General features: G+C 40.3%; 1 protein-coding gene across 2 annotated transcripts; it reads left to right on the top strand.

Annotated features, from left to right (window-relative positions):
- Positions 1–1,276: 1,276 nt before the first annotated feature.
- Positions 1,277–14,315, top strand: nicn1 (nicolin 1). 2 transcript variants are annotated; one of them, XM_041817036.1, is made up of 7 exons: positions 1,277–1,339; positions 3,335–3,484; positions 7,192–7,371; positions 7,823–7,936; positions 11,434–11,502; positions 11,802–11,909; positions 13,110–14,315. In XM_041817036.1, exons 2-7 carry the CDS (start codon positions 3,338–3,340, stop codon positions 13,149–13,151), a joined length of 660 nt encoding a protein of 219 aa, XP_041672970.1. In that variant the 5' UTR covers positions 1,277–1,339; positions 3,335–3,337; the 3' UTR covers positions 13,152–14,315. The 2 variants fall into 2 exon arrangements, with proteins under 2 accessions (XP_041672970.1, XP_041672960.1); XM_041817026.1 differs by having other exon boundaries at positions 1,305–1,420.
- The last annotated feature ends 1,546 nt before the right edge of the window (positions 14,316–15,861 follow it).

The following is a 15,861-nucleotide window of genomic DNA, read 5'->3' as shown; positions in this document are numbered from 1 at the left end:
CTCTGATATTCCCTCCTTCTTTTCGCCCCACTGCCTCCATGTTTGAAGATGTTTCCTGTTTTCAATCAGAGATATTCACACCAACAAGTCAGAGATAAATTTTCATTGAAATATTCTCTGTTTTCCTCCAGTGAACACCTGGAAACTCTGAAACACGGTGTTAGAGATGATCAGGATATCAGGACAGAGGAGAGGAGCAGAAACAGCTGATGAAGGTGGAGGTGAGCTGCAGACTCACCTGGATCTGATGGGGGAAGACGGAGCATGTAGCAGGGATAAAGAGGAGAGAGAGAGAGGGGAAGACTGAACTACAGACAGCACGGAGTCACACTGCCCCCTGATGGATACTGCCTGTAACAGCGCCTTTTCTCCTACAGGTGTGAACCAGCAGGCTTTATCAACTACCAACTATCTTCATCAGTTAGAAGGGCTCACACCAGCCTTTTGACTCTAAACTCATTCATGTAAAGAGAACCACAGTGGTGTTTGATAATTTAAGAGTAGATATAAACCTTCACAGTCTCTGGAGTCACAAAAACAGCTCAGCTAAACTGAATTTCTGCCCCTCCTGGTTCAGATGGTTTAGTGGTCCTCATGTCAGCCTTTCCTCAGGACCCACCATCACCTCAACCACAAATCATGACCCGGATTTCCCTAAAGTTTCAGACACTTTGACAAATACCTCAGTGTAGATCTAGACAGAACTAAACCCTTCTGAAGAGGAGACTGGACAGAATATAGGTAAAACGTCTGAACTATTTCATTTTAGTTTCATGTCAAACCAGCAGTCTTATCCTGAGATAACAGGATAAACAGCCTAAATAAACTGATTATTACAGCAGAGTGGAGTCTAATAGATCAGTAGATATATACCTGTTAGGTCTTCTGTACATGGTTGAGTTTTATCCTCTTATTTTTCCAGGTCGACATTCCCAACACACTTTTAGGTCTCGACCCACTGATCTGGATTAGTTTAGAAATACTGTACTGACAACATTTCAAAGGGATACACCTGAATAATGTGGAGTTCTTTAACAATTCTGAGAAATAAAGACCAGAATTTCTGAGAGTAAAGCCAAAATTTTGTCTTCAATCTCAGAATTCGTTGATCTTTGAGTGCTTCCTTTATGTCAGAATTAAAAATAAATAAATAAAAATAAAATAAAATGAAACAACATGGAAAAAACACGGACCAGTGGCCCTGATCTTACGCTGTTCCTTCGACTACTGGTTTAAAATCAGGAACCTTAGGGTCACATTCAGCCGGAAGTGCTGCTGGCCCTTTAAGACTCCCTCCGTCGCCGTGGTAACAACCAGGAAGTACCTTTAACATGAAACGGTAGGTAAACTAAACCGTTTTAGTCCTTCTGATCTCTGCTAGCGGAGACCTGGATCTAGAGAGTCTACATCAGAGGGCAGAGTAAGTCCTGGACCAGAACTGGTCTCTGTGAATGTTTTTATTCTGGTTCTAACTATAACAGAGATAAATCTGTTTCTGTTAGCAGCTCTGTTAGCAGGGTTACTGTTAGCTTCATGCTAACGGAGATGGGACAGGATGGTTCTGAGAGTCTCTGAGGTTTACAGAGCATGACTGTGCTAATATTCAGAGTTTATATAGTAATAGTTACAGTCAGCCTGTTATTATAGAGTTAATAAACCCAGCTGTAGTTTCTCTGAGGTTTACAGAGCATGACTGTGCTAATATTCAGAGTTTATATAGTAATAGTTACAGTCAGCCTGTTATTATAGAGTTAATAAACCCAGCTGTAGTTTCTCTGAGGTTTACAGAGCATGACTGTGCTAATATTCAGAGTTTATATAGTAATAGTTACAGTCAGCCTGTTATTATAGAGTTAATAAACCCAGCTGTAGTTTCTCTGAGGTTTACAGAGCATGACTGTGCTAATATTCAGAATTATTGTCAGTCTGTTGCAGAGGTAATCTGCTGTATCAGAGCTGTAGTGTCTCTGTTACATGACTGTGGTAATGTTGATAGTTATATTTATATATTTATAGCTGTAGTTATAGTTATATATGTAGTTATAGTCAGTCTGTATAGAGTTAATCTAACCCAGCTGTAGTGTCTCTGTCCATGGTGCTGAAACTGAGGAGAAGACAGATGCATAATCTTCCTGAATGTGAATCAATAATGATGAAAGCATCAGTGTTAAAATCTTAATTTTGCTTTAGTTTAAATCCTAATTAAAATGTTTAATTTTCACAGTAAAGCCCTTTTTGACCTGGACATGATCATTTCCTCCTAAAGCATTTAACAGGAATATTAGGAATATTTATGCCGTGTCATATAACTGGGATTGTGTTGGATGATGAATGGGGGGGGGGGCTGGAGCCTGTCCCAGCTGTCATTGGGTGAGAGGTGAGGTACACCCTGGACTGGTTGCCAGTCAATCACAGGGCTGACATAGAGACAGACAACCAGGCACACTAGCATCTATTAGAGTATTTAGAGTCACCAATTAACCTAACGAGCATGTTTTTGGTGGTGGGAGGAAGCCAGAGAACCCACACACGCACAGGAAGAACATGCAAACTCCACACAGAAACACCCTGATCAGGAAGAGAACCAGGATCCTTCTTGCTGTGAGGCAACAGCACTAACCCCTGCACCGCCGTGCAGCCCTTTTAAATAATACTAAAATAATAATAACAAATATTAAATAATAATAAGTATAGCCTATAGTGCCAGAGCAAAGCTTCCTTTGTCAAATTCAGACCACAGCACAGTTCATCTGAACCCAGCTTTAAAGACGGTTACAGAGCAGCGAGCCACAGAGCTTAACTGTTCATGTTTGGACTAACGTCAGTGTAGAGGCAATCCTCACGGCATCTCTGCTTTTCTTTTAAAAACATTTTCAGCAGAGCTCACCACAGCTTGGTGTCTGTTTTCCTGCAGTCTGGATTAACACACAGTCTCTTCCTTCTGGAAAAAAATCCAGAATTATTCCTGTTCCAATAAAACCCATCCATCTAAAAACAATGATTTTATACCTGTGGCTTCAGCTTTAGCTATGTAGCTAACAGAGCTAACTTAGCTAGACTAACATAGCTAAAGTGAGCCACCGTTTGTGTACCTCCTTGAACAGATCATCTATAATTTAATCCCAGATTAGACCTCTGCTAGTCTGTATGTTGTTTAGTCTCTGATGTTTGTAATCTGATTTTTTTCATGAATGTTATTGACAGACTTTTTTATTACTTTGTTTTTTTTTTTTTTTATCAGGACACACATATAAAGATAGAATTAAAATTGTGTATGTGTATGTTTTCTGTTAATAGAGTGTAATGGCGGTGTTTGTCTCTGTTTTGTCTCCAGAGCATGAGTGGGAGCGATGAAGAGATCAAACCGGTCAACTGTACCATCAAACCTCCAGTCTACCTGCACATCGGAGACACCAAGACAGACCCCGCCCACTCTGGAGTCTGCGTGGTCGACGTCACTCTGCCCTTTGGGAAGATCGTCAATGTAAGATAAGGAAGATCAGTGAAATCCAGTGAGAGCTAGGGGTCGTTCAGGGTCAGGACTGATTGTAGTAGATCATGAGATCAGTTGCTGATGTTTGGAGATGATATGACTCTGTTATGACTAAAATAAACAGGCTAAATGGGAAAAAATCAACCTTTATGATTGTTTCTATTGACATGAGAAACAGCCAATCAGATAGTCTGGTAGGCGGGACATAAGTTGAGACTGAGGAGAATGAGGACACCAGGGAGCGTATTAGAGGACGAAGCGTGCCGTTGTAGGAGAATCTGTCTGAATCCTCCTGAGTTAAATGTTTTTTTTAAGCCCCGCCTGCAGTAAAAATCTTAGATTCTCCCTTTAACTTGATCTTATTCACTGTTTCTGCATTCTCCCAGTGGCACCGTCTAATAAAGCAGAAAATAACTCCATCCACGGTTAAAATACGGAGCCTTGTTCCTGTCAGGAGGGAGACTTCAAACATTTTGGGCTCTGACCTACTTTTCCATCATTTAGTCCTCATTAAGGATCATTTTTTATGCACAGCAGCTCCTCATTAGCTCAGAGCGTGGAGCTTCAAAGGAGGGAGCCTGCAGCCCATTTAAGCATGAAGGAATTATCTACAGCTGCTTTAAACCTTCAGACTGTGATTCAGCACTCACTGGATCTCCAACAATGGGTCTGGGTCCACTGGGGGACTGGGGGACTGGAGGACTGGAGGACTGGGGGACAGGAGGAGTGGAGAACTGGAGGACTGGGGATCTGGAGGACTGGAGGACTGGGGGACAGGAGGAGTGGAGAACTTGAGGACTGGGGATCTGGAGGGCTGGAGGAATGGAGGACTGAGGGACTGGGGGACTGGAGGAAAGTTAAACTGGAGGACTGGGGGACTGGAGGACGGTTTAATGACTGGTAGAATATTGAAGAGGAGGTTTCTATGGTTACTGTCAGACAGAAGGTCAGCTCTGACATTAATGTTCGCAAAATAAGTGAATTTCATCAAATCTGGTTCACATGATACCAGATTCACAAACTTCGACATGACGTCTGTTAAAATGAGCAGTAGTGTATCAAACATTCTAACAGCCTGATTTAGGTGGATGGTAGATCAGATACTTGTGTAGATCCAGCAGAGGTCACTCAGCACACTGAAGTTTAACTCCTATCAGATAATACACTTACTCCTTCTTTACCTTTCTTATTTTGACTGCATTTTCATATGTTATTAGAATAACCTGACCTTATCTTGGTGAGGTCACTGATATTCTTGACTCTAGTGCATCGTCATCTCTAAAACCTTCAAGACTGAACATGTCCAACTCCATTTGTGCTTTATTTCTGTCCTAGTTTGGGGTAATTATGTTAGTAAAGGTCAATGGTCTATATGTAATGCTGTTACCATGGAGATGAGTGTTCACCATGAAACAGGAAGTAGTTACTGAGAGGTTTGAAATACTATTATATTCACCAGACTTGGGATACAACGCCCAAAGGAGAAATTAGATGGCTGATGGTGAGGTTTAAAGACTTAGTGGCGCCTGCCATGAGATTTCAAAATTCCCACCTTGACAGTACACAGCAGACCGCATCTAAAAGGACCTAAAAAAACGCCTCTTAGACACAGACGCAAACCTAACAAGACGTTCACCATGTTGCTTAGTGCTGGGCTCATGGTGGATCAGTTTTTGGCCTTTATGAATAACACAACCCCAATTCCAAAAAAGTTGGGTCACTGTGGAAAATGTGAATAAAAACAAATCTCATAAAAACATATTTGTTTAACATTAGAACATAAACAACAAGTCAGATGTTGAAAGTGAGACATTTTAGCATCCCATGAAAACATTACCTCAGTTTGATGGCAGCAACACATCTCAAAAAAGTAGGGACAGGACAATAAAAGGCTGGAAAAGTAAGTAGTGCTAATGAAAAACATCTAGAGGAGCACTGTGACACTAATGAGGTTAATTGTGAACTGGTCCGTGAAGGGGCCCTCAAAGGCCACTGCATTAAATCTGGAAATCTGGAAATCACTGCATGGGCTCAAGAACATTCCAGAAATCATCATCTGTCAACACAGTTGGCCGTGCCATCCACCAATGACAGTTAAAGCTGGATGATGGAGAGAAGAAGCCATATGTGAACAGGATCCAGAAACACCGCCGTCTTCTCTGGACCAAAGCTCATTTAACATGGACTGAGGAAACATGAAAAACTGTTCTGTGGTCAGAGGAAACCACAGACGCCGTGTCCTGTGGACTAAAGAGGAGAGGGAGCATCCAGCTTGTTCTCCTGGCTCAGGTCTAAAGCCTGCATCTCTGATGGTATGGGGTTGCATCAGTGCCTATGGCGTGGGCAGCTCTAACATCTGGAGAGGAACTATCAATGCTGGAAAGTAGAGAGAGCTTTTAGAGCAACATATGCTCCCATCCAGCCAACATCTCTGTCAGGGAAGGCCTTGACTATTTCAGCAAGACCATGCTAAACCTCATACCACATCCATCACAACAGCATGGCTTTACAGGAGGAGAGTCCAGGTCCTGAACTGGTCTGCCAGCAGTCCAGACCTTTCAGCAATAGAAAACATTTGGAGCACCCGAAAATAAAAAATCCAGCAATGAAGACCCAGATAGAATCCTACATCAGACAAGAATGGGACAACATTCCTCTCCATCAACTGGTGTCCTCACTTCCCAGGCGTTCACAGACTGTTGTTAAAGAAGAGGGGACGCTACACCATGGTGAACATGGCCCTGTCCCTACTTTTCTGAGGTGTGTTGCTGCCATCAAGTTCAAAATGAGCTAATATTTTCCTGAAATGTTAAAATGTCTCAGTTTAACATCTGATATGTTGTTTCTGTTCTATTGTGGATAAAATCTGGGTTTATGAGGTTTGACAATCATTGGGTTCTGTTTTATTCACTTTTTACACAGCGACCCAACTTTTTTGGGATTAGGGTTGTAGAGTTGTGTCTAGACCTGCTCTTTTGGAAAAAAAAAAAAGCTAGAGGAACTAGTGTTTTACAGATAAAGATTTGTTGATTGATAAATTGATAGGTTTTGGTCATTTCTATTAAACATTTATAAAATAATTTATTTTTTGACTCCTGGGGTTGACTCCTTCTTGGTGGTGACTCAGATCGACTCTGACTGGGACGTTTAGCCAGCAGAAACACCGTACAGGTGAAGGGACTCAGCTGGTGCGCTAACTCAAAGCTCCTTATACTGGGACATCTCACCATGAAACAGGAAGTTCCTGTTATTTAAACATACACGGTTCAGACTGTTCTTCTGTGACTAGAGACCAGGTCTGACATACTTGAGTGCTGGATCTAAATGTTTTTTTTTAACTGTTTGTCACCAGCTGACCTGACTAAAGCACTCACAGGTCATAGTTATTAACACTGTGTTCACTAGTACCACATTCTAGCTACACACCTGACCAGAACCAGATCCTGACCTGTTTAAAGGTGTGAGGTTCTGGTCAGTGCTGCTAACACAGTATATAAAACCCTGTCTTTATGTGTGCTAAATGATATCCAATCATCTTTATTTTCCTGAATGTAGATCACATCTAAACCCACTCTACTCTGATAGCCAGAATTAGCATCATTATCCCCTCATGATCAAATCTCTGTGCTGACCGTCAGACTGATAGGCAGCACAGAGATGTGTGTTCATGTTTTGCAGTGATTGTGTGTGTGTCTCAGATAGAGGAGATCACCTTTAAGAACTACTACACGGCCTACCTGACGGTGCGTCTGCTGAGGAGGGGCCCCGGGCAGGAGGCCCCCGCTAAGTGGTGTACAGCTCTCAGAGACCTGCCTCTCATGGACAACCCCCACACTGAGGGGGGGTCCCAGGACTACTACTCTATCCACAGGACTCAGGTGGGCAGAGTCTGTGTGGTTAATGCCTGTTAATCAGCTGTAGATGTCTGCTGTCTTTAGGGGGAATAAAGTCATGTAAGGACATAATCAATAAATAATTCTGTATTAAAACCAACATGGTATCAGATTAAACCAGGGCTGAAACATTTAGGTAAAATATTTTATTGTGATTATTTTGATTTATATTGAAATCTGAACTGTTTCGGGGGGGGGGGGTTGAAGTTAGGATCTAGGTACAGAGAGGAACCCTGCAGAGGTGGAGCGTCTGTTGAACATAAAGATGTTAGAGCTACATAGATGTGTGGAGCTGCGGCCTCCTCCTGTTAGTTATTCTGTCATCCAAACACCAGACTAGCATCACAAACTGACTGAAGCAGCTCTGAGGTCATCAGGATACCACTTCTTTACCAGGTTTTACAGTAAGTTCTCCTCATGTTTTTGTGTGTTTTAGATGCAGGTGGAGCCTGATCATGTGACCTCAGTCAGACTGATCCTCAGACAGCCGTCGTCAGCGTGGCTCACCTTCAGCCTGGAAGAGATCAAAATATATCCTCACACAGAGCCCGTACGTCCTCTGCTGTCTTTATTTTCACTTTATTGGCCAATTACAAAGGGGATACTGATGAAAATTAACATTTAAAATGATCCCAGGTAGTCAGGAAAGGCTGAACATGTTCTTGTTTTAATGTCATGATTACTGTTTATGATCATCCTGAATACCACATTTTCTCTATTGCTTCTTTTTGCTCTTTTTAACTATACATTCAGGACTTATTTTATGTGTGTTATATCTTTCAGATGTTTATCCTGATTTATTAGATGAAAGTGTATATAAAGAGCGATAGAGATATCTGAGTATGAATGAGACAGATCTACTGGGTTCAGTTTGAGTTTTAGCTCTCTTTAAAATGACTTAAATTTGATTTATAGTCCATTTAAATGTTTAAAATCAAAGATTAGCACATGGGTATTACATTATTTTCTGGTGGTTTTCTTTCTTCACTGATGCTAAAGGTCACATATTATGCAAAACACAGTTTTTTAAGCTTTTCTAACAAAAATGTGTTGCCCCTGGCCTGTCCACAATCCCCCCAAGAATCAGAATTCTGAATTCCCCTGGTAATACAGGGGTGTCACACACTCAGCCCGGGGGCCAAATACGGCCCATGGAACAGTTAAATCCAGCCCACAAGTTCGTATGATATTTCTGTTCTAACTGGTCCATCAGTCTGAGGTCTGCGGATTTCCTCCAGTATAAAAATGTGAACTTATCCTTGATGATTTCACATATCCTTGTTAGGTCATGAAATATGAAAAAGTAAGGAGTAAAAATATTTAGATTAGGGCTGTCGTGGTATACCGGTATTGACGATAACCGTGGTATTAAAAAACAAAATTTCAATATTGTGTTAAAAATGTGCATATGATAATATCATGTAAATGATCCAGTGCCACTCCAGCGCCGTCAGGAGCCCTGAACATTTTTAATAAGCCCATCAATGTAACAGATCTTCAACTTCTGCTCTCCTCTAACCTCTGCACCCCTTGTTCTGAAACTGTCCAGCCTCTAGAGAACACAAGTTTTCTTTTTCCTCGTTCACACAGCTCTTAACGGACAGGATGTAGAGATAGAGCCTGCGTCGGACAGCTAACACCCTACCTGCCCATTCCCCCTGATTTCCTGATCATTAACACCTGCTGGTGCGGTGTGTGCCATCCCTCTCTCTCACCTTAACGCACAACATGCGTGTCCAATTACTCCTAAAGTCTGACCATCCATGTAATGCACAGAATGACAGAAGCTGTGTTCAGGTTAAGAAATTATAATACTGCGTTCACTTAAGCACTGCCCTTGACAAACAAGTTTTTTTCACTGTTCTAAACCAAGTTTTCTCACTGAATGAAGCACGAAAAAAGTCTCACATCCTCGTCAGCTACAACGCTCCAAAAACATCGGTAGCTGGCAGCCTGGGCTAATTAACTGGGCAGTATTAATAAGAGTAACATCAGGGTGATATTTACAGACTACATCCTTTGTTTTTAAGCCGTAGGTAGGATTATTTTTCTGATCATTGTTCACGAGTGCCAAAGAGCGCAGCGCTCCGTCAGATCTCTCTGAGGGTTCGTTTTTACTCTGTTTGCTCCTCTCTGTTCCTGTCCTTGTCCATAAATTAAACGCTTTATGAAAAGAGGCCAATTTTTATGGATAGAAGGAATTTCCCCTCAAATAACAGCATGTTGGCTCAGAATCTCTGTGCCAGTGTCTTCCTGTGTGTCATCAGAGCAGTAGAGACACTTATACTGTCTGCAGCGCTGAGGAGCGTTAAAGCTTCTGTGCACATTTATAGACTGTGCCTTGTTTACTAACTTAAACAGTTTTAGTGCAAAAATTAAATTCAGACCTGATCCCAACGCAGCCATCTAACTCAGTTCTTTTAGTAGAGCTAACAGGATCATTCTGGTTAAAAACTGCTGCAGATGCTCTTGAAATATGTCTGTAATTAATTATTTCCTTAAGTGTTTACAACCCTACGTTTCTGACACTGTTGTTGGCATTATGACAATGTAAATCCTGTGTGGTGGGTAAGTTTATCAGTCAGAGGGGGACCCATGGGGGGGCTCGTGGGGTCTATGCCCCTAATGTTTACTCAAAAGCCCTGAATCTTTACCTCTGGTGAAAGTGCGTTATCTCTGATTACTGATGAATGTAAAAAGAACTATCTTGGATTTTGATAACAGATTGACCCTGCTGATCACAACATGGAAATTTCATTCTTGTTGCCAAACTGAAAAAACCCAAATCAGATGTTGTTTTTTTTTTTTTAACTTTGAAAAGCTTAAAAGCACATGCTACAGAATAATTAAAAATGTTACATTAATATTTCTGCATTTTTTAAAGAAATATGACCCTCCGCAATGACACAACAGTTGCAGTACTTCTTTAGACAGGTATTTTGAGTTTAATTCATCTGCCAAAAGAGGGAACACAACATCAATAAAGTTAAAGACAAATTTGATTCATTGTCCCATTATTATTCATATTTTTATCGATATCGTGATAATATCGTTATTGTGACATTTTTTGCCCACGATAATCATGACATGAAAATCTGATATCGTGACAGCCCTATTTAGATGTTTTGTTCAATGTCTGTTGTTTACTTAGTGTATGAATTAAATAAATGAAATGAAATAAAAAATGAAATAGATAAGAAGTCAGGAATGTGGGAAAATAAATTAATTTGTGTTTTAAATTCATATTTTTTTCAATGTTGCATCTCACAATTAGGACTCAAACTTAGGATTTTGGCATTTATTTTGTACTTTGAGCATTTCAACTCATAATTTTGATTTCTTATATAATATTTTGAGCTTTAAGATTCATAATTTAAAATTTTAAGTCATGTTTTGACATTTTTAACTAATTATTTTGTGGCTTATCTCATATTTTCAACTCCTTACTTTGACTTCATAATCCCATAGTTTGACCTTTTAGACTCACAATTTAAAATTTTGAATCATGTTTTGACATTTTAAACCCATAACTTTGACTTTCTTTCTGAAAAATGTGCCTTTAAAAACATAATTTTTTATTTATTTTTTTTTTTTTTCACATTTTGTTACTGGTGAAACAAGTTTGACAGTTTCTGGTTATAAAAGTGACCCTGTTAGGCCCTCAGGTTAGACCTGAATCCAGAATCCAGCCCCTGCTGTGACTGAGTTTGACACCCCTGCTATAATTACAAATTTAAATGTGTCTTTTAAATGTTTTTATATTTAATGTGTAATTCCTCCTCATTTAGTCAAATTCTCAGTTTTTATAGAATAAGTAAATCTGAGTCTGCTTCTATTGGTTTTACTGGTTTTCTTGGCCGACCTGCAGACCCTCTCTAACCACAGACAGCTTCAGTAATGACAGCGTTACACCACTGAGGAGAGTTTGGAATTATGTAGACCACATACAGAAAAACTATGAGCTGGACTGGATCATGTGTGCTTTATTTCATGCTTTAATGTTCTTTATTAATGAACATATTTTTATTTCTCTGTATTTCTCTACAGGACCCAGAGAAGGAGGTCTCTGATTGGCTGTCTGACCTGACCCTGGTGGACAATCATCCTGACCTGGAGGTAACTGTGTGGTGTCATGTTTAGAATAAATGTTCCAGTCTTTCTGATTTAAAGAAGATTATGAGTTATTCATAGGGCGGGTCTGAGAGGACTACAGGCCAGAGTGTTGGAGCTACACCTCTACTCTTCTGCTCTTCTTAAGTGTGAATATTCTCCAGTCCTGAGTAGAATTAAAGATTCAAAGACCTCAGTGATTTCTGTGTTAGGAGAATGACTCTCTGTCCTTCCTCTTCTGCCTTTGTGTCTACGTTTGGATTGTCCCTCCTCTCTTACCGTCTCATGTCCACCTCTGGTTTCAGCACGGCCTCCCTGAACCCCAGACGGTGTCGTCCAGTCTGCAGCAGATGTGGGCTCTGACTGAGGTGATGCAGAGCAACCAGACCACGGCCTCCATCGGACGCTTCGACGTGAGTCTCAGACACGCACAGATAGAAGAGTCCATCTATGAACAATATTCTTTATCTTATTGATCTGAAAAGGGTCCATCTATGAACAATATTCTTTATTTATTGATCTGAAAAAGGTCCATCTATGAACAATATTCTTTATCTTATTGATCTGAAAAGGGTCCATCTATGAACAATATTCTTTATTTTATTGACCTGAAAAGGGTCCATCTATGAACAATATTCATTATTTTATTGATCAGAAAAGGGTCCATCTATGAACAATATTCTTTATTTTATTGATCAGAAAAGGGTCCATCTATGAACAATATTCTTTATTTTATTGATCAGAAAAGGGTCCATCTATGAACAATATTCTTTATTTTATTGATCAGAAAAGGGTCCATCTATGAACAATATTCTTTATTTTATTGATCAGAAAAGGGTCCATCTATGAACAATATTCTTTATTTTATTGATCAGAAAAGGGTCCATCTATGAACAATATTCTTTATTTTATTGATCTGAAAAGGCTCCATCTATGAACAATATTCTTTATCTTATTGATCTGAAAAGGGTCCATCTATGAACAATATTCTTTATTTTATTGATCTGAAAAGGGTCCATCTATGAACAATATTCTTTATTTTATTGATCTGAAAAGGGTCCATCTATAAAGATTATTCATTATTTTATAGATTTGGAACGTGACGGAACATTTTCAGCTGGTCTAAGAGCAAACAGGAACATTTTTCACATCCTGTTTTATTTCCCTGAGACCTAAGAGGCGAGCCGCTCTTTTTCATGCCACCAGGCTCTGAATGTTTCACTAGACAGATGTGGAGGACTGGGATGAATCCATTAAAACCAGAGTCAGTTTCTGGTCATCTGTCTTGTGCCGCAGTTGTAGATGGGTACTGATCTAACCTAATGATTGGCTGGTAGATCAACAGAGCTTTACACTCGTCTGTCTCTATTTCTCTCTAAATAAAGCCGATTAGCTCTGTGAGGAGAAAAGTGAGAGAATCAGAAATCTCTGTCATCGTTCCTCGTCTAGTTAATGTGAGCGACAGAAACAGGGCGATGAGGTAGAGCAGGGGCCTGTCAGCTGACACCCTAACAGGAAACAGTTTTCACTGTCATGTGACCCTGATGCCTGAACACTGAGACGTCATGACCACCAACCCTAACTGAGCATGCTCTGTCTGTGTTTGCCTCCAGGTGGACGGATGTTACGACATCAACCTGCTGTCTCTGACATGACGCCTCCATCACGTCCTCAACACGGAGAGATTTATCAACGCTGCACTGGAAACGTGACGACTAAGATAATACATCATCATTGGCTTTATAACCATTATAGTTAGAGCTGTATGAGCTCCTTTTATTATTATTATTATTATTAATTTATGAGGGCATGGCGTGTTCTACTCAGACATCCCTCACAGATAACTGAAGTTTAATATTTCTGTGTTTTATCAGAGTCTCTCACAGAAGGACAGCACGAAGAGACCTTTAGTTTTTACTCCCTCTCTGGTCGGTCTTAGTAATTCTACTTCCTGTGCTCCAGTCTGTCTGTAGCTGTTTCTCAAAGTCCAGTGTCCGTTTGGAAAGTAAAAAATATTACTTCCTAAGTCCTTCCCTATCCAATTTTCCTGAACCCTAGTGAAAAACATCACAGAGTCCAGGAAAGGTGGGAGAAGGAGGATATCTGTGTAAAAAGTACAGTTAAACATTGATGGACTACAAAATTCTCATCCACCACATTTCCTCTGATTTTGCCTAATTTATTTATTTTTTGAAAAGAAGGAAAACTGTGTGCATTTTGTCTGCTCTGCTGCAGACAAACTCCATGTCTGTTTAAAACATAGGATGTGAGCAAAGGTGTCCATCCAGGTGGAGCAGGTCAATCCAAACAGGAGGAACAGGTGGAACAGCTAAAAATAAAACACACCTCTCAGACTCCTGATGGTAGGCTTCATCACCACATCAACCTTACATCTACAGTTGAGACAGTAAAGTTAGAGTAAATCATTGTCTGTCCTACTGTTAATCACAGGTTCAGTATTTATTTAACCTAATACCAGTTTAATACCAGTTTAATCCATGTTTTCAAAAATCATCACTCCCTTTATAAAACAAAAAAATCAAAGTGAATGAGTGAAATAATCAGACCTAATGATATCAGAACCCGAGGAACAGAGCTTTAGCAGCACTGACAGAGAAAAGAGAACTTTAGAGGAGGAAAACCTCTGGAGTTTTTTAGACACTACATCCTTCCCAGTAAACATGAAGCTTTAAATCATCCTTAATAATAAACATCATTACTATTACTAGTGTAAATGTATTATAACCACTGTCACAGTATCAGTGAGTGATGTGATGGTTGAATTTTGAATGTCTTTAAATAAATCAGACTTAACCAGACTGTGTTTGTGTGGTAGTGTTCTATGTTTTTATTTACCTGTGTATTTAATTTGGATCCTGGAGCACAGCTAGTCTCCCTGGGGTCCAGGCTAAAAAAAAAAAAAACGTATTTACAGGCATATCAAATAAACATTTAAAAATACAAGAAAGCATCACAGTCTGTGCAAACCATTACATTTTGGAAAGATTATTAGAAATCATACTTTATATAAATCAAGAAGCTTAAAATATCCCTTAAACTGTTAAAAGATAAATGTCAGCTACAAAACATTGTTACAAAGATTAGGATAAGAAAAATACAAACACTAATGTGCAAACTGTCTTACAAATATGATGCACCAAGATTTTTTAATATGATTTTTGAAAACAAATTGTTGTGTTAATTAAGTCAGTCACAATGGTGAGGAAATCCCTGCCTTCATTGCTCTGTACTCTACTGTACATTTTAGGAAATTAGTGTTTGCTTTGGGGAGTGAAAACTGTACATGTGATGCCTGTCTGGTGTTAAATCTAAACATTTTTAATTCAGTCTTTTTGCCTGTACTGATAAACATGTTTTAAATTACTAAAGTTTCTGTGTTGCCAGTAGCAGTGAAGCAGTCATCCTGTCCTCCACTGTTAGCTGTTTGACACTAGGTGGCAGCACCAGATCATTAATGATGTTTCTGTTCCCTTCTATCTGTGTGAGCACTAACAACGCTCTACGTGTGTGTCCTGGAGTAAAATCCTGATTATGTCCTCCACAGTAGATTTGATTATTATCCATGATGTCACAAAATTTCAAGGTAGACTGACCGGGGTCTACCTGAGATCAACCTGACCAGGGTCTACCTGAATTCTACCTGACCAGGGTCTACATGACCAGGATCTACCCGAGATCTACCGGACCAGGGTCTACCTGAATTCTACCTGACCAGGGTCTACCTGAATTCTACCTGACCAGGGTCTAGCTGAGATCTACCTGACCAGGATCAACATGAAATCTACCTGAGATCTACCTGACCAGGATCTACCTGAGGTCTACCTGAGAGTTGCTTATCCAGGATCTCCCTGGGCCGCTCAGCGGTGCAAGGGTTAGCACTGCTGCCTCACAGCAAAAAGGTTCCTGGTTCACTTCCAGGTCAGGGCCTTTCAGTGCAGTTTGCATGTTCTCCCTGTGCATGTGTGGGTTCTCTCCGGATTCTACAGCTTCCTCCCACCACCAAAAACATGCTCGTTAGGTTAATTGGTGACTCTAAAATGCCCGTTGGTGTGAGTGTGCCTGGTTGTCTATCTCTATGTCAGCCCTGTGATTGACTGGCAACCAGTCCAGGGTGTACCCTCTCACCCAATGACAGCTGGGATAGGTTTCAGGCCCCCGGGACCCCCAACGGGATAAGCGGTATTGAAAATGGATGGATGGAAGGAGCTCCATGACCAGGATCTACCTTAGTTGTATCAGATATCCAACTGACCAGGATCTACTGCCCTAGATCTACCTGACCAACGAAGAATTTAAAGCAGAGACATTAATTTGAATTTAGATCAAATCTTTTACAGCCTACTG

This window comes from Cheilinus undulatus, linkage group 3 (assembly GCF_018320785.1).
Source record: "Cheilinus undulatus linkage group 3, ASM1832078v1, whole genome shotgun sequence".
In the NCBI taxonomy this organism is placed as follows: domain Eukaryota; kingdom Metazoa; phylum Chordata; class Actinopteri; order Labriformes; family Labridae; genus Cheilinus; species Cheilinus undulatus.
The sequence above is the reverse complement of the archived record's forward strand: the minus strand, read 5'-3'. Positions and strand labels throughout refer to the sequence as shown.